At 41.1% G+C, this 18,760-nt stretch overlaps 3 protein-coding genes across 9 annotated transcripts; 2 read left to right on the plus strand and 1 right to left on the minus strand.

The window, feature by feature from the left end:
- Positions 1–73: 73 nt before the first annotated feature.
- LOC129597730 (uncharacterized aarF domain-containing protein kinase 5-like) lies at positions 74–2,733 on the plus strand. Of its 2 annotated transcripts, XM_055495392.1 has the most exons (6): positions 74–218; positions 401–681; positions 789–852; positions 921–1,428; positions 1,653–2,078; positions 2,198–2,733. In XM_055495392.1, exons 2-6 carry the CDS (start codon positions 434–436, stop codon positions 2,683–2,685), a joined length of 1,734 nt encoding a protein of 577 aa, XP_055351367.1. In that variant the 5' UTR covers positions 74–218; positions 401–433; the 3' UTR covers positions 2,686–2,733. The 2 variants fall into 2 exon arrangements, with proteins under 2 accessions (XP_055351367.1, XP_055351368.1); XM_055495393.1 differs by lacking the exon at positions 74–218 and having other exon boundaries at positions 543–681; positions 769–852.
- Positions 2,734–4,023: 1,290 nt separating this feature from the next.
- Positions 4,024–11,309, minus strand: LOC129597703 (histamine H1 receptor-like). Of its 2 annotated transcripts, XM_055495353.1 has the most exons (6): positions 10,696–11,309; positions 9,066–9,757; positions 8,962–9,000; positions 7,513–7,695; positions 5,812–6,073; positions 4,024–5,380 (listed from the first exon to the last, which is right to left on the minus strand). In XM_055495353.1, exons 2-6 carry the CDS (start codon positions 9,249–9,251, stop codon positions 4,251–4,253), a joined length of 1,800 nt encoding a protein of 599 aa, XP_055351328.1. In that variant the 5' UTR covers positions 9,252–9,757; positions 10,696–11,309; the 3' UTR covers positions 4,024–4,250. The 2 variants fall into 2 exon arrangements, with proteins under 2 accessions (XP_055351328.1, XP_055351329.1); XM_055495354.1 differs by lacking the exon at positions 10,696–11,309 and having other exon boundaries at positions 9,066–10,036.
- Positions 11,310–13,423: 2,114 nt separating this feature from the next.
- LOC129597700 (protein monoglycylase TTLL8-like) lies at positions 13,424–18,495 on the plus strand. 5 transcript variants are annotated; one of them, XM_055495346.1, is made up of 10 exons: positions 13,424–13,823; positions 13,896–14,065; positions 14,145–14,285; positions 14,649–14,883; positions 14,981–15,387; positions 15,468–15,541; positions 15,634–15,902; positions 15,990–16,360; positions 16,468–16,618; positions 16,905–18,495. In XM_055495346.1, the coding sequence occupies exons 2-10, from the start codon at positions 14,018–14,020 to the stop codon at positions 18,179–18,181; spliced, it is 2,973 nt and encodes a 990-aa protein (XP_055351321.1). In that variant the 5' UTR covers positions 13,424–13,823; positions 13,896–14,017; the 3' UTR covers positions 18,182–18,495. The 5 variants fall into 5 exon arrangements, with proteins under 5 accessions (XP_055351321.1, XP_055351324.1, XP_055351322.1 ...); XM_055495349.1 differs by having other exon boundaries at positions 13,424–14,015; positions 14,145–14,298; XM_055495347.1 differs by having other exon boundaries at positions 13,424–14,015.
- The last annotated feature ends 265 nt before the right edge of the window (positions 18,496–18,760 follow it).

Raw genomic sequence — 18,760 nt, forward strand, 5'->3', positions numbered from 1 at the left:
ACTCTCGCATACACGGGAGGGCGGCTGCCACGGTGACAGATGCGCGTTTTTTACTGTTTTTGTCAGTTTTCTCAGCATATTTCTTTTCTGTTCTATTTCTAGCCCCTCATGTTTGGGTTTCTAAATTCAGTATGATCTGTTAAAATATCAGAAAGCTTTAGAGCAGAAAGGAACTGAGAATATCTTTAGAAAGGGACAAGAAAAACTGTGGGCCTATGGTAAGCAATAGCACAGCAGTGCATTCTGTATGCGACAGTGATGACGTAGTCGACCGTTGCAGAGCCGCTTCCCAGTCCTTCTACCTATAGCAAGTTCTTGATACAACATAAAAATTTATTTATAACTCGATCGATAATTACGAACTTCACAAGAGAATCCATACATTGTCTTCTATTATCAGATATAACTGTCATTTAAATGTGGTTTAACCGCAATGAACCGGAATGCAATCACAATCCGACGCCTATTTGATCAACAATGCCTGAAAAGACCCACGACCGAGAAATGGCTGGGAGTTTCGAAATTCTCCACCCAACCATCAGGGAAAGTTGCCGATCGCTATGGGAAATATCTTGTAATATCATCCCTTGCGCTTGGTGGTGCGTTATATTATTCTTCATTGGATCCCCGTACCCAGCGAAAGCTGCGGGGAACGTTTGACGGGTTTCGGAGATTTTTCAGGTGTAGTAATTTGTTGTGCTGCTGTATTCGCCATTGTGCATTTGCTGGAATTGTACGTTTCGCTGCAAGGATTGAATTTTATTGTAGCGTGAAGTCTGATTATATAGGACCGTTTGGACGGGAAGCCTGACCGCCATTGACTATAAATGGAATTTGTGGGGTTTAAAAGAGGTGCGCTGATCGCTTCGTTGTACTAATTCTATGCCTCGAAAGAATAGCATTGGGTTTTACCGCTTTAGGATGACGAAGTTTATAACAAAGCGATAGCCGGTTGCCATGAGCGAGCTGCAGATAGAGTTCTGGCCACATTGCTAAGAAATGGCGGATTGTATATTAAAATGGGCCAGGCTGTCAGCGCCGCCGGAATGGCTAATATGGTTCCGAAGGAGTTCGCCACAAAGCTGCAAGTGCTGCAGGATCAAGCGCTCGTTATGCGTCCCGACGAGCTGGACGATTTATTCCTGGAGGATTTCGGCGCCGCGCCAGAGGACTTGTTTTCCTCTCTCAACCGCACACCCATCGCCGCTGCCAGTCTAGCGCAAGTATTTCGAGCAACGACGAAGGACGGCATGGATGTGGCTGTTAAATGTCAGTATTTGGATCTGCGCGATCGCTATGACGGCGATATTCGCACGGTGGAAATGGTGTTCAATGTTCTGCACTGGTTGTTCCCGCAGTTCATGGGTCACTGGATATTTGGCGAAGTCAAAGGGACATTAGCGATGGAGCTAGACTTCGTTAACGAAGGTACTCAAAATTAATAAAAATTATAAATATTTTGTGCAGATTCGGTCTTATAAAAGATTAATATCAGTGAGCGTCTTTATCTTACATATCGCCTGCTTACAGGGAGGGATTTATGTAGATATAATTCTAGGGAATAAATTAAAGCTCACTGCAGTTTCGATTTTGCGGGATAATAGCAAACGATGATTTCGTAGTGGGCATTATTTGAGGTTTTTGTGTCGTAGGAAGGAATTCTGAAAAGTGTGCAAGAGATCTCTCGCATCTTCCTTTTCTTTATGTTCCTAAAGTTTTATGGCAGCTCACCAGCGATCGTGTATTGACTACGGAGTTTATTGATCATGCTGCTAAGATAACGGAAGTTGATAAAATACGCAAAATGGGATTGTCCGTCGCGGATGTGAATAAAAATTTCCTAACCATTTTCGGTGAGCAAGTCTTCCGATCCGGATTTGTGCATGCCGATCCACACCCCGGAAACATATTTATCCGACCGGATAAATCTGGCCACGCACAGATCGTCCTACTCGATCATGGTCTATATGAAACAATCCCTGAAGATGTTCGCATAAGTATTTGTCACATATTTAAAGCGACAGTTCTGGCGGATCACACGGAAATGCAGTTATACAGCGATAAGATTGGCATGCCAGGTTTGTAGTAGTTCATGCGGCAAATTATCGCTTATTTTTGCGGCTTTGCTTTAGAATCGTTGTGCCCCGAATCGTGAAATTATTGCGCTTATCTTTAATTTCCCTTTCCTTTGTCCTAGATTACAAACTGTTTGCGTCCATACTGGTCGGTCGCCCCATAGGACAGGGCAAAAAAGTTTTACTTGGTCTTAAGAAGGAATTCAGCAAAGCTGACATGGAGGCGTTTCGGGCCGAAATGGAGGGAATGGTGGATAAAATCCAAGCAACCGTAAAGGCGATGCCGAAGTCGCTATTTTTAGTGATGCGAAATATGAATCTTGTGCGAGCCATTTGTGTTGTCCATGGGAACCCCCACGATCGGTATACGATGTTTGCGCGATTGGCAGCGCAGGCTGTTATGGACGATACTGGTGTCAGAACCCCGTCGCTTAAGAATTCTGCCGCTGCGATATCGGAGCGATTGCATTTTGAATGGAAGCTTTTAATGCATTACGTTTATGGGAGAATGTTTTTATTTATTGTTAAAATTTTGACTGTTTTGGGCGTTGGGCCGTTTTCTTCCGGTTTTGGACCACCTGGAAATTTCGGAAAGCCTGGTGAAATTTGAACAGTATTTATGGGTTGCGCTTATTGAATAAATTGAATACTGGAAAAATGTACATGGGTAGTGTGTTTAAAAAATGAAAATGTTTGGTATAGGTATTCTAAATGATAATAGAAAAGGTCACACAATTAATCATTGCTACTGTCCATGCATTATGGCAGGATCCCATAATATCGCATAGAATATGCTTTCAACTTGCCCATTCTATTGGAAAGTATTATTGTATTTATTTGCCGCGTAGAAGCTGAGTCACTTGTATTTTCTGCCTGCGAAATTCGACATGTGCCAATGCGAGAACAAATTGAATTAGTGCGATTTACAATGTGACAAGGCCGTATTTTTTAACACCTTTTGTGGGCAAGCTTGTTATGCGGAAAATCGTACACAAAAGTAGTTATGAGTTTCGATCCCCTGGAAATCTCCTACATCTGTCTCATAAATTTTGGAAATCTTTCACGCACGGCGCTATGCAAAAGAATGCTGTCTGTCACGCCATCCGGGACAACATTTTTGGCACGAATTGGTCACACTTACAAGTTCCTTCTTCAGTACTTAAAAACGGAAAGTGATCTGTGGAAAAAGTTGATAACGTGCAAGTAGGCTTTTTATGGATTTTCGATTGGTAATTAGTCATTAATTTTTCTTCGATTGCACCATTGGAAACCTGTAACACATTTGTTGATTCAGCTGCCAGTGAAATAGAGTTGAATAATGGATAATTACATTAATAGAACGCTGTGCAACACTGCATTGAAGAACTGCACATTACCTGGTATTACTACAGTATTGCATTATTAATTCAATCTTTATAAGGTTCTATACGGTATCACCGTAGTATACAGTGTTGTACGAGTATACACGTTGTTACGTTTTTCACCCTATCAACGTGCACTATCAACAAAAGTTTATGCTGCACAATTCTGGCAGCACTGATTGGCGTTTAACAGTTTTAGATATACATTTACTTAATAGTATATACAGTAACTGCGATTTGTGGACCCAAATCAAATAAAATCAAATCAATTAAAAGTCTAAGGGAGAGGTTGAACCATAGAACTACGTAGTACTACACCTAAACGTTAGTGATTATTTAAAATGTACGGACTATGCACGTATGAACGAATGAATGCTGATATTGTTAAGATTTATAAAAATCACAATTATAGCTGCTCTTATTTCCAACAGCTGCATATTGTATATCAGTATTGCACATTATGTTGTCTCCATACATGTATAGAAGTATCGTTGAAGTGCAACAACTGCTGAGCGCCGAAAATTTGAAAATTATGCATGCTTAAAGAGACTGCTAACGTACCGAGATTTTTTTTAGAAGTTCTGATTAGTTTATTAATACCGACGACATCGATCACGGCCACGGAAAAGGAATACTGACTCAAGACGTGCGAGAAGTGCGTGGATAAAAATCTGATTCAATTCACATTGCAGCGACCATTTCATGGTCGGTACCGGTCTGTAACTAGCCGCAGTTTTTAAATCCAAGCAGTCTTAATTTAGTTTGAATTTAACTGGAACAGTGGTCAAGCTCAAAAAGGCACAAAATAAACAGTTTATATTCCGATGTCACTCTTTCTCCGATTGCAGTTGCGCCCAGCTGCCTGTACCGGGACAGTCTCATGGCCGTCCTGCTTCTTGGCATTCAACGGCCGCCGATACGATGGCAGCACAGCCGGCATTTTGTGCAATAAATAATTAATCACGGGCGGCTTTTTCTCCTCCATACAAAACATCTTCCGGAAGGATGACCGGAAGTTGGCGTTAGTCCAAGGATACAGGAATGGATTGACGGTGCTGTTTAGATATCCCAACCATGTGAAAGCCAAATGGACACGCTGATCCACACATCCCGGACAAAAGGCGGATATGATGAAGCTGACAAAATACGGCATAAAACACAGACAAAACGCTCCCAGAATAACACCCAATTGGAAGGCTGCTTTCTTTTCCCGCTTAAATTTATTCGTCGGCTGCATGGTTTTGGGCGGGGCGGTTTTTGGCTTCGTTTGTTTCTGCAGCAGACTGGTCAGTCGCTTGCGGGACGATGGACTGTGCACCGCCGTGTCGCTCAGTCGCGGCGTTTCGCTGCGACCGGACAGCGGCTCGGCCACTGAGGGTTTACGGGAGGAATTGCGGCGATTACTCAGCCGCGGGAAGCGCGTCTTGGAATGGCGCTTCTTGGCCGCCGCCGGTCGGGGTGCCGGCACGACGCGTTCCTCGTCCAGCTCATCCTCGTTGAACTCGGACAGCGAAATGCAGTCGTCATCGATGGAGCGCTCCGGCAACTGCAGTGTCTCCACTCGATCACTCTCCGAGTCAAACTCCACACTGACATCGACATGCTCGTATTGTTCCTTCATAATGTTCTCCGTGCTGACAGTCAGATGCACCAGGGTGATGCCGTCGTACTCAATGATGCGACGACGCCGCCGCGTGTTGGGCGAATCATCGGCGTCCTCCACGATGATCTGCGGGAGCTGGACCACTTCGTTGGCCGGGGCTTTGAGTGTGCCATTGACGGCGTAGTCCGGTGTGTGGAGTACGTTGTTGGCGGTGTCGGCGAGTGGGCGCTTGTGCTTCGTGGAGGATGTCAGAGCGTCATCTGGACGTGACACGGCGTTGCCGGCTGCCTCGAAGGTTTTGGCGCGGACTTTGATTTCGTGAAATATACGGCCATATAAAGCTAAAAAAAATAGGAATAGCAGAAATTAATAATTTTGCTTGCTGGTTTTACAGCTAATAAAACCATCTTCCTCTTTGATTAGATTTATATTAGTGACCACTCAAACTCGATTTGACCCGGCTAGAGCCAACATACCGAATTACCAACACAGGGAAAGATTATGTTGATAAAACAACTAACAAAAGGTACAACCAAATCAATTTGGAACTGTAAATCTTTGGTCACTCAATCTTTTACGCATAAATTTGTAAAGTAAGCATGTAAATACTGCGGTTTTTATATTGATTTTGACGCGGAAATATTTGGTGTTTGTACAAAGAGTATACGAATTACAATAAGGTCAAAAGGTTACTCTCATATGGCATGAGCCCGTCTATAATTTGTTATTTTATGATATGTCGCTTTCCTATTTGCTTTTTAGATTAATTTACCTATCATTGCCAACATGGGCACATAAAAATTAAATGTGGCAGTTAAAACTTTGAAGATTTCTTCATCGGCAAATTCTGTATCACAGGCATTGAGCGGCAAATCACGCCTCCCGTCTTTGTAGAAGCGATGCCAACCAACAACGGGGATAATCCAGAGGAAGGATGCCAGCCACACCGATGAGCACATAATAAAGGCCCGCTTGCGTGTTCGTTTCTTGAGATATTTTAGTGGCGAAATGATCGACCAAAACCGATCAAGACTCTGTAAATGGGAAAACAGGAACAAAGTTTTGGATATGTGCACGCGACTACAGCTGCCATACAGTATTAATACCGCTACGGGCCAAAATGCAAATCGAAAGTAAACAGCAGCGTCCAAGTTTTGCGTATTTTCGGTATATGGAGCTGGCTACAGCAAAAGCTTTCTCTAAAGTAAACTTAACGCAGGCGACAATCGATTTACGAAAATTTTCTCCATGGTTGTGTGTAGATGTATGATAGGGGAAAATGTATGATGCTCCTTTTAGCCATATTGATTAATCCAGTTTGACAGCTGGACTACTCCTGGCCAAATCAAATCACCGGCTTTTCCCGACGTTCACCACCACTGATTGCTCGCATCGTGCACACAAACGTATTATTCGACAATCGTCAATTATCATTACGACTGAGGTAGTTGGCATGCGCAGCTTCTGATTTTGTTAGCATCTATAATAGCTTATCATTACAGCAGTTTTTTCCGTGCTTGTTAATATTTCTGTAGATGGCCAAACCCATGAGACGTCAGAATGACTTGGGATGGGCACACTTATTTCGCACATGCGTTGATTCACTCCGACATGCGTCTAGTGCTGAAAAAATTTCATTTTCCATATTTCATCTCTTTTGAGCAGTATGTTTGTTTTTCAGAGCATTAGAAAAGTTGCTACGCCGCAATATAACGACCCTTTTACAGCTAATTAACTTTCAGAAGCGATAATAAAAATACAAGTATTTAGGTAATTAAACTATAACGTTTTTGCCCAGTTGAGCCAATCAACATGCCAGACTTCTCAGCAAAATTTTAAGCCAAAAAACTGCATATTTGCTTATTTCAGAACTTCTCTTGGAGCACAAAATAAAGAAAAATTAACGGTTTAAAAATTATGGGCTATAAAAGTTAAAGCGAGAAGCACTTTTGTATGTTGCAATGATATGGCGCCATGCCAAACTGGAAAACGCGTTAAAAACTAACTACATTATCAAATACCAAATTGTCTAAAAAACAGGAGTGTTAAGTTAGTGTTACGTTTACATGATTCACAAGAGCCAGCACTTAGTAACTCTGTAACTCTAATGGGAATCGGCATTGCTAAGCTTCAGACATAGTACAAACATGGATAACAGCAGATTGCTATTTGGCTGATTGGATCAAATAGCCAGATGCCAGGCGAAGGTACTTTACCATCTAACCTCGGCTGAAAAGAGAGCACCCTTAAAAGGTCGCCGGTTAGCACAATTGCTTATTTGGGCGCGCACCCTTCTGTTCGTGGAGTACTTTAATGTACACACAGTCCGAACTGGGGTGTTGCGTACACATTGGGCCAGGAGATTTGTGGATTTAATGCTGACAAGATCGAACAAAATGAAGATAGAGTTGACACATCGTTTACACCATCCCGATAAAAAAACCATGCAGGCCATAGGATGCTTCCGGCTTACCAGTGCAAATAAGTTGAAGATGCTGGCTGTGGATGCTACGTAGTCCATCGATAACCACACGTTGCACACAATCAGTCCAAATGGCCAGAATCCCAGCAATGCATACACCGCGCTGATCGGCATTACAAACAACCCAACGCTGCAGTCCGCAATCGCCAACGACATAATAAAGATATTGCTGACCTTTAAACACGAACAAAAATAAAAATTAATGACAGCGTGTGTGTTACGGGACCCACACATGCAGCGTACATTCACGTAGCTATAGGTTAATTACCGTTAAAATACAACAGAAAAACAGAATTTATTTGAGAATCTTAACAATGATTGAAATAAGTATTTGGAAATATCCACCGCCTGTTCCCAAATAACCGAAAATTTTTGCTGAAGATCCAATTATATACACATGCTGAGGCTGCTATCACTATAAGCTGTCCATTAGATAGATCGTTATTTCGCCGTTTTTACACAATTAGACGTTTTCCCATGATAGTTTACCAGAAAATAATAAGCTGTAAATTCAAAATCGATAATTCCACGTTGTGAAAAAAGTACGGTCAATGAGCTAAACATTATACATGTGCAACCGGCACGAATATCCCTAATTAGGTTTACATGTATGATTCCATGTATCGGAATGCTTCAGTCAATTTTCGATTCCTTCCGGTGTAGTTCTATGCAATTCTATGCAATTCTATTCTATTATAAGAGTGGGTCCGTGGACATTTAGTTATTTTTACAAAGTTGAAGAACTAGACATACTGTACATAAAAATGAAATTCACAACGAAGACTTTTTGCTTTGAAGGCTGAACTATGGATTGTGATGTACTAAAAATATATTTTCAGTAGATACCGCTCGATATGTTTGAATTTTAGCTTTTGTATACAGTATTTAAAGATCCACAAAAAGGCACTATGTCATTAAATATATATAAACATTTTTTGCTAATGCTGTATATTGCAACACAGCCTGCGAATCCACGAATCTTACAAGTAGAAAGTGTGTCTACGGTTAGAGACTTACAATTATTTACAGATAGTAGTACATAATTACAGATAGATCAAAATGTTCGTTCACGTTCGGTATCGAACGTAAAGTAACTAAACTGGCTACTTTTGCTTGCCATTACGTAGAAGTATTCGCAAACTCTATTATGCGAAACGCCTCAGTTAAAACCGAATACGCTAATTATAGTGTGATTTGACTGTTTACTCTGTTGGATAACCGGTTTTCTTTGGAAACGTCTAAAATCCTTATTTCTGTTTTTATCTTCTTATTCTTAGTTGTTTATATTATTTTTTCAGATACGTCTTGCAATCTGCATACACGCTTCAATTATTTTTCGAACACGCAACAAGTCGCCTGCAAAATATAATATTTCCAGCCTTTTTAAAGTACTGGCATACGAATAATTAGAGGTTTACTATAAGGGTATTCAAAACTTACCGTTTGCAGTTTTTTCTCAGTTCGAATTGCATGGAGCACCTGCAAAATTGTGATAATTTGTGTTTCCAAGCGTTTCCAACACGGCTTACGATTGCTATACATACCATTACGTTTCCAACAAAAGTTATGAGAGATAAAACACCCAAGAATACTCCAAGTGGAATAATAAGGGTTAGGTCCAAATTATCAGTGTCAGAGGTATTTCCGGTATTTTTGAGAACACAACAATTGCTATTGGCTGATAAGTTATTCCAAATGCTCTGAGTGAATTCAGTATCACGGAATTCCATTACAAAAGACTGCGCCACTTTATCAATTACGGACGACGATTGTCACAACGAATAACGCATATCTCAGTCATACAGCACACATCCCAGCCGGTTACGCATGTCCACCACAAACGGAGCACCACAGCAAAATGCCATGTAATCCACAGTTGCACAATAAAATATAATTAACCAAGTCAATTGTCACGGAATTGATGCATAAATAGAAGTATGGGTGATATTCCAACAGGCAAATTTGTTCACTTTCTTATTTTATGATTGTGCATGTTGGACGAGAAACTGCGAACCAGGAGTGTATAACTTTGCAGCCCGTACATCCGAGAGTGGAATGCACGGAAGAATGGTGCAAGCATAGTGGATCGAAGTAACAGGATATCTCCACACTGTGTGGTCTTAAATAAACTCAGCCGGAGTTTAGACTATCCATAGGGATTACTAATTAGCAAGTGCTAATAATGGTCGTTTTGTTCGTTCCACATACGGTATGCATGGGATGGGGTTGCAAGTGACTGGAACATAAAACATCGGTAAATACTGACCCTGAATCGCGTCAACAAATTGGCCATTTCGTTTTCGACACTCTCCCGGGATTAGCTTACTAAATAGTTTGTGGCACATATTATGCATTTCGTCTATTCTAACAGTTAGCGAACAGACTATGCGCGTATGGACGCTGCCGTGTCGTAATCGCATTCACCCGTAGAGATTTACTGCAGTTCGAGTGACAAGTATGCGCAACATAAAAAATCTTGACAAGAACATTACTCGATACTAAAAAACGCTTTATTAATTTTGTTGAAACAAAACAAATTAGCCACAACCGCGACAAATAGTTATATATACAAACGGTTTTACCAAAGAAACACTGAACAGGTCTAAACTGAAACCGTGATTAATACAGTTAACAGAAGTAAGTACCGATATCGGTGTTCACTGTACAATCTAAAAGTTTAAGTGGAATGCATGTAACATATTTTGTTTACAATTTGGCGGAATTGTTAATGTATTAAAACATTAGGCCGCTGGTCGTTTGAAATGATAACCGCGAATTGGACAGACAGACGGGTATGTATAATATAACGACACGCTTATCTCATGATAAATCCAATAATTTGCAGTAGGGAGTTAGTTCATACTATGGAAGACACACTTGCGACTATAATTTCCTTCGAAAAGCGGCAGTGTTATAGTTTCCCTGCACTATTTGAAACATAGAACTGCAGTTATAGATTTTATAGAAAAACTATAATAGGAGCGATCGGGATAGTTACTAATTCAAAAATATTGACTTTTATGGAATATCAATAAGCAATAAGCCATCAGAAAATAAAATCGGTAAACACCCAAAGCTACTGTCTGTGAGGTTGAGAATCTTTGTGAGCGGGAGAGAATTATTTAAAATTAAACGATCTTCTCAAGATATAGAGGCACAATTCGGCATCCATACCTGAATGTTCTGTAATCATAACAGCACCGCGTCGCAAACCTGATGCACAACCACAGCACAACTTGATGCTCCCTGTGGTCAAGTTTTGCCGACAGGTTGTGCCGGTAACGATAAGTATGGCTGACCAATAGCGAAAGTATGCCAAACTACCGGATACCGGAGTATCGGATATCACATCATTTCTGTTTACGGTATCGGCGTCAATTATGCAAATGGCAACAACATTAATCCTTGTGAATTATAAGGCCGCCCGGTCCATATTGAGGCAATAAATCAAAAATGGATAGCGATGACAAAAGGGCTCCACTAAGGATAACCTTGCGAGCCCGCCGACAAAGTGTTAAGTGTACCATAGTTCATGTAGACAACTTCCGCGATCAAGCGAGTAATGTGTCCGGGACGTTGGGCTGAGCATGTACATAAGGGGCTCTTTTGTTGATACGAAAGGCGGTTCCCCCTATACTATGTCCACTCGCTTGATCCCGTTGGCTGATGCGTTTGTTGCCGGTGCAGCAGCAGGCGCCGAATAGCAGGCATAACTGCCTAGTTAGCCGACCAATTCATGGAAGCACAGTGGGAGCCAATGTTAAGCCAGTGGGGCATGACATCAGATCACTTTGAAACTTGTTACCATATTTCATCTTTTCCGTCGATAAATAATTAAGGTACTCACTACCCAGGAAGGCTTAGGGACCGTTCGTTTCTTTGGGAAAAACAATCGATAGGGGGGAAGTGTATAAGGCGTAAGAAAGAAAGCTAGTCAAATAAGCCACTTCAGCTTGTTAACCACTTCAACCTCCTCAGTTAAAAATGATGGTCTCATTTTCTATGCCGCCTCCCGGCAGTCCTAATGGCCTTTCGTCAAGCAATCAAGTCATTTCCAAATACTCTTCCTGATATGTCACATTGACTTTACCGCAAAATAAGTGATAAGCCTATTGGCTCAGGCTAACTGAAACTTTCCCATTAACTCGAACCCATTCCGCGTCCGGTCCTTAACCTGACTTTGGGATCTTCAGAGTGTCCGATCCGGGTTCACCAGTCACCGTTGCGATGCTAGGTCTTCGCTACAATTACAAAGTTCTCTTTGTGGTGCATGGTTTGCGAAAAGAATTCTCGCGATTTTTTGCGACTATTTTCTAAATAAACGGATACCTTTTCGATGGCATACTTACTGTTAAAATACAATGTCTGGATTTACCAGTCGACAATAACGTAACGCATTTCCTAATTACACCAAACCAGTGTTCAACTTTTGCCCTAATATTCAGAACTGCTTCATAAATAATTTTGAAAATAATAATTATGCTAAATATAATATTAGTAAGTCACTGAGTAGTGTCTTTTTCCTTCGAGAGCAGTACCATCTAATTAAACCATATGTCAGCTAGGTGAATTTATAGTGTCCAGTGTCAGTGTATACTTGACACAAAAACAACTATTATTTTACTCGTTCTGGGTAGCCTAACGATTGAGTCGATTGCAACAGCCTCAACAGAGTCGCCGTATTTTACAAAAGGAGCGCTCAGAACTGGTACTATCAGTACTTCACGGGGAATTAAAATCGAAATCACAGTCTGCGATTCTCACGCAAAACTAAAAGGTGAATTTCAGTATTTTTAACAAAAATGCACATGCACCATTTTAAGCCTGTCACAATTTTAACCGTCTCTAATTAGTGCGCACCAAACTATTGTCTATTATAAAATGAATCTTCCTCTCACATACAGTACTACGCTGCACCGCCTTTGTATATGGTTATTTATAGATTTTTATAAGGATTGATCGATTAGAGCGAAGTAATACAATCGCCACAGAATCTGCCGTACGCATGATCGAAATTTTGCGTGCAGGCGATCTAACTTTAACGATTTCCATTTCCCATATTAAAAACGGTAAAAACCTTGGGTTCCTACCCGCTGCTACAGTGGCTTCAACTTCAAAGTAACTTTTGTGTACTAAACAATTACAAAAAACTTGATCTTAAAGACTGAAAGTGGAAAATGGAAAACGTTTTTATTCTTAGCGTGCAACCGTACAATAAAACTTTATGGATACTCGATCGTACTGAAGTACTGGAAAAGTGCTGTCGGTTGAAAATTGAAAATCGCAAGTTCTTGCGCACACTAGCATCAAATTCTGTCTTTCGAGTTAGCGAATACCATAACTAAATGACATGCAGTGTTGGTGCGCCGGCTTACAGAAAAGTTGCAAAACGAATGGAAAAATATTAAAGATAGCTGACCTGCGGAAAAAGTATCGATTCTTTTAGTAAAATTTACATTTGTCATGAAAAAGGTCACCACTGTCATTGAAAAGGCACAAGCAAAACAAGTTCTGGGCACATAAAATATGGTGCGACCAAATTTACAATACTGGCGTAGCTATTAATTCCACTAAATTATTGTTTCAAAAACTAAGAAAGACAAGTTACGTAAGTAAATTTGTAAACCGCGCGCATATTTATATAGATGGCCCAATCACGAACTTTCATTCGCCATACTACGGGCTCCCTACTGGGAAAATAGAGCTGTAATTTCCAAATTGCGGAATGTAAAAGCTTTACAGAGATGTTTAAATCGAAATTTTGAGGCATTCAACTGCATTCAGTAGTACGTACTTCTTGTACTCGTATTGTACTTAGCAGTCTATGACCTAGCAACATTCGCGTACGAGAACGCAACAAACTGTCTCCCTGCTACTACAACTAAACTGTATCTACCAATGGCCCCTAGACAAAATTTTGCTACAAATTCGTGTACCTATAAGTCAAATGAACTAAATCAAAATAATCTGATCGGGAAAATTGTTTAGCTTCGTTGTGACACTGCCACTATCTTGAATGTCCGAACAGCCGAATACTATTTTGACTTCTCATCTTCTGCGTTTATGCTACGAGTATTTTCCAAAGCGAAAAGCATGACACAGGCAAGCCAGCGTTGTTGTTGATAAAGAGAAGGTCTGAAAAATTCTCTTCAGGTGTATGACGTGTAGCATAAACTGTGCGCAATTTATTTGTACGTCGGATGTTGAACCAACTGGCAAACAAAATGATGCCTGCTCGCTACAGTCTGATTCAAACCGATTGCTTATTAAGGGGTACATGCTCCGATGATAGTAATTAGAAAGTGAGTGCGACCTTTCTTGTATGAAGGATCTGCACGTACATTGCTAAGCGAATTTTTCTCGTCGCACACCAGTTGATCCCACCAGTATTTCGTCAAAATCCTTGATCCTGCATTTGTTCCCTACATAAGGAACTGGCCAGCGCGCGACGCTGGACTAGCCAGAAAACTCATCCAAACCAGTTTTAAAGCCAAGTATGGAGCAACTAATACGCGCACGCAGCTTGGCGTCCGACGCCAAACAAGTTGGTCATGAACAAGAATGAAATAAATCTGCCACTTCCTTTAACATCAGCAAACTTCTGACTACTGTTTCATTATTAGCATAGAAAGGTTTTTGCCATTGAAGGAACTTTTCCACTGGTCAGATCCGAATTATTAGCTCGAGGATGGGTGGAGAATTTGGAAAACAATCCACAGCGAGACAAACTGGCAGCTTCCGACAACGGTCTATGGGGTATCGTTGTAAGCTCAAAAGGCAAATTTTAATAACCCGAAATAATTCCAGCATTCAGCCTAGTTACTTTTAATTTCGTTAATAGCATTCTTTCAGCTTAAGTATATGTACGTTTAAGTAAGCATAAAGTGCGCATGCAGTTGATAAAAATATTTCTCTGACGCATTGTATCGACTTTCGTACTGAAGTACTCACATACTGTACGGTACATAGGGTTTCTTCTAACTAACAGTACGCCTTCCTTGACTTATTAGTACTGCTTTACTATAATACATATATACAATAACATATTACGTTTACTTTAAATATGCGTCATCTCTTCCATAATATAACGTCTGCTTTTGTCTTCTGTAAATTATTTTCATCTGCAGTCGAGGTTGGTCCGTCACAAGGCACCGGATTTTGTGTGGCGGGTGTCACGTCAGAAAAGACCTTTTGACAATGCGCAGCACATAATGGCATCACCGGCTTATTTGAACTTTAATACAAAAAGCTGTTTGGCCCAAGTAGTCCAGAACATACCAAAAATATGCGCAGCGGATCCTGATACCGTCTCTCCGAGAACGTATCGGATGCACCGTGATAAAGAAGCCAATCTCTTCTACCGTAAATCATTATTCATTGTCAATATTTTCTAACTACTGTTATTACAAGCAAAAATAGATTTATGCAGGATCTGGCATCATTAATTTCCAAATTGTAGGAGATTACCTCTTCACCGCTTGCTGCAGTTTGCTAAAAACTGTCACATCATCCGGACAGCTGGCGAACGAGCCCAGTGTCCTGTCCCCGTTAACATGGACTTGCAGAAGACGACGTGGGATACCGCGGAAGTTTCCGCTTTCCTCCAGACTGCAAAAACCCGAATTACAAAATTTCGATCCGAATTCAGAATGCTACAGCTGTCATCCAGATGTATTTTCAAGTGAAATTACCAGCTGGTTAACGCGAACGAGTTTTGACATACCGCCAGTGAAGGATCTGGAGAAAGGTCACTTAGAAACCAGCATGATTTTACCGGACGAGGTTGTTCGCATGGCAGCTTGCCATGTAGTCTGCTATTTGGAAGTAGAGGATGAAATACTTTATGCCGATCGCTTGGATAAAATGGTGGGTTACTGCGTGGAAATTAGTAGCTGAAAGAATTTGCAAATTGTTTGCTTTGCTCTAATGACCTCTTTAATAACCAGGTTTTCGTTGTTGCACCTGATGATGACTGTTGGAATAGTTTCATCCATTGGACCTATTTAATGAAGTTAAGACAGTGAGTGAGTTTCGATAAGTTTTATTTTATTGTGCACGAATAAAGCAATTAACTTAACATTTAGTTTATCTTTACTTATCCGTTTTGTTCAGAAATTCAAGTAACACATCCATCAAACTGGAAGAGATAGAGCACACGGCACAAAAAATAAAATACTGCCGGAGGCTGTTGGATTGCCTGTACGTCGTTAATCCTCAGTGCCAGTTCGAAGGCCAGAAAAATATTTGGATTATCAAACCGGGTAGCAAAAGCCGAGGCATGGAAATAACCGTTTCCGATTTAATTGAAGAAATCACCGAAATTTGTTATAATCATCAAGGTTACCCAGATATGAGAAATTTCATCGTGCAAAAGTACATCGGTAAGCTGTCTGAACACAACAATATTTTCACTAATACAATGGTAACAAATTTAATATCAGTAATTAATTGTGAATTATTTCTCATAGAAAGGCCTTTCCTGTGTTACAATACGAAATTCGATATTCGGCAGTGGTTTTTGGTCACATGGCATCCCCTAAAATTGTGGATGTATCAGGATTGTTACCTTCGCTTCGGCTCATCCGAATTTTCCTTAACTGATTTCAATGAGAAAATCCACTTAACCAATAATGCCGTTCAAGGGAAGTACTTTGACGCGATATCCCCAGAATCCAAAATACCGAAGGAATGCATGTGGCGAAAAGATGAATTCTTAACGTATTTGAGCGAGCAAGGTTTAGATGGACACACCGTATGGGACGAAAAAATATTCCCAGAAATTACACGGTTGCTAACGCTAGCGCTCGTCACTTCTGCAGTTCAGATGGACAAAAAAGCTGTAAGGAGTATTTCGCAGTTCGCATTAAATACGAGTCGTACCTTGATGCTACTTTACATCAGCTCGTAAATTAGTTTTCACCAAGTACATGGTTATCGATATTTTAGATCAACGGGTACGAGTTATTTGGAGCCGATTTTATAGTGACCGAAGATTTAAAACCTTGGCTCATCGAGATTAATTCAGGACCAGATTTGCATCCCACAACCAGTGTTACCGCGACGCTGTGCCCGGAAGTGATTATAGATTGCATAAAAGGTAAAAATTAACAGCGGCAAATTGGCTACAAGCCTACAACTTCTAGTTTACAATTTCATATAAGTACTCGTATGTAAACTAAATTACTACTGAATAATCACAATACGAGTACCGTACCTTTAGTGTCAGTTCTCTTCTGTCGTTGCAAAAACAAAATTTTTCATCGGAAAAGTTAACTGAAAAATGTAGTTAGAAGCAAATACAAAAAAGGATTAACGGGATGATCATAAAAGATAATAACCTGTTCTGTGTTTATGTGCAATTTGACCAATTTGTGCTTTTGTAGTGGTAATTGATAATCTGCGAAATCGCTCTCCAGACACCGGCAAGTTTCGTTTGGCTTTTCAGCTCAACTACAGTCGCCGTCATGGCAAAGCATTTCGAGTAAGGTCATTTCCTCTGGAGGCGCTAAAACCAATTCGTGGCCACCGCCAGCGCATAGCCAAATCAAGAATGCTATTCCAAATCACCAAGCCAGGAAATTTCATCCTTCGAACGCTGGTTGAAATGAATAAGCCGAAGCCAAAAGAATCTGCTGCAAAACCTCTTCCATTTGAACACTATTCTACCTACAATTTCATTCGCGAATCTGTTAAAAATTTGAGAAGAATAAAAGCCATGCGGAGATTTAGGAAAAGAGCTTTGGTCAAAATGCAAATTGGGACAAAGGAAGGTTCGACCGAAACACGGAAGAGAAAAAGCAATGCGTGTGTCAGACGGTCCAGCTCGACAAGCACTGACCATGACAGTTCGTCCACTTCGACATCCAAGGACAGTGCGACAGATACCACGGCTGCACCAGATTCCGAATCGCTGGAATCGAATCTGGATAACGAAAAATCAGAAAAGGACCGGGTGGAGGCACAGCGACTGCAAAACATGACTCTGCGAAAAAGAACAATGCTACGAATGATTTCTAGTACCGTTGCAGTTCAGAAAGCACCCTCGCCACCGGTTCCCCGTGCGGTTGACAAGCTGCGTCTGGACGAATTAGCGCAACCGAAATCCATAACGCTGATCAGGCGCTGGGAAAGCGGGCGGATCAGCCGAAAGAAAAAATTATATTCTGGTTTGCTAATTCCAAAAGATTCACAGCAACTAGTTCAGGGCAAACAGGTGCTCGGTGACAATGATATGACGTGTCAGAATGGACAAATCCGTGATACGCAGCTACCACAGACTCTGGAATATTCGCATGCCGCACTGCCCAATTTATCGCTCGCTTCGCGCAACGCTGGACATGGTGATGTTTCTACAGGATCGTTATCCAAATACTATATCTCCGCTGCGGTGCAACGTGAAATTGATCAGTACGTCAGCGAGCCAGCACAAAATCTGCGATTGCACATGACCTTGCGAAATGCACTGAGACGGTATTTGCCGAAGTCTGGACACTGGATTAAGTTAATTGATGGGTTTATACGGAATCCCAACAATAACACGTTGAAAGCCCAGACAAGAAATTTAATGCATTCTATTATGATGAACCAAATGTTTGTTACACCTTCGGAAATTTTTCGTACGTTCGAAAAACTGGCAGTCAGCCAAACAAAAACCAGCTGAAGGAAAAGAAACTTATGTATCTTTTGCAATCAGACTTATCATGATATCGAGTATCGAGTCATTATCGACTATGTGGACTTTGTCTTCGGTGTTACGCCTTCTTACAGTATTATGCGCCGTGAAAACCTTTTTAACGAAAGTAAATTTACTATACTGTAGCGATAGTATTTGTACGAACGATAAGACCGCCCAGTTATGATGAATCATTCCATCGCGTTATGAATTTGTCCACTTTACCGGCTAGTTTCCTTTCTCATGGACTTCTAGAATTCAGTCTTGTGCTCAGCTTGCTACAGCTTGCATCTACTTGATTGTTCCTCTTGCCGAAACCCTTGCTTACAACCTTGCTCCGTTTCTTGAACGCCTTGTCATTAAACATGCCTTGAGTGACGTTGTTGTGTTTGACCGCTTGGGATGAACCTGTGTCATCCCAATCGGAGCCACCTGTGTAATTGTGTACATCAGTAAGAGCGTCCTCGGCCAGCATCGTTGCCGGCCGTGCCACCTTTCACACCAACAGCCGTTTAATCGTGGTAAAGGCTGATCGCCACCCCACTAGAACAGTAGCCAGATAGGCCA

This window comes from Paramacrobiotus metropolitanus, unplaced genomic scaffold (assembly GCF_019649055.1).
Source record: "Paramacrobiotus metropolitanus isolate TYO unplaced genomic scaffold, Prichtersi_v1.0 Parri_scaffold0000108, whole genome shotgun sequence".
Taxonomy (NCBI): Eukaryota; Metazoa; Tardigrada; class Eutardigrada; order Parachela; family Macrobiotidae; genus Paramacrobiotus; species Paramacrobiotus metropolitanus.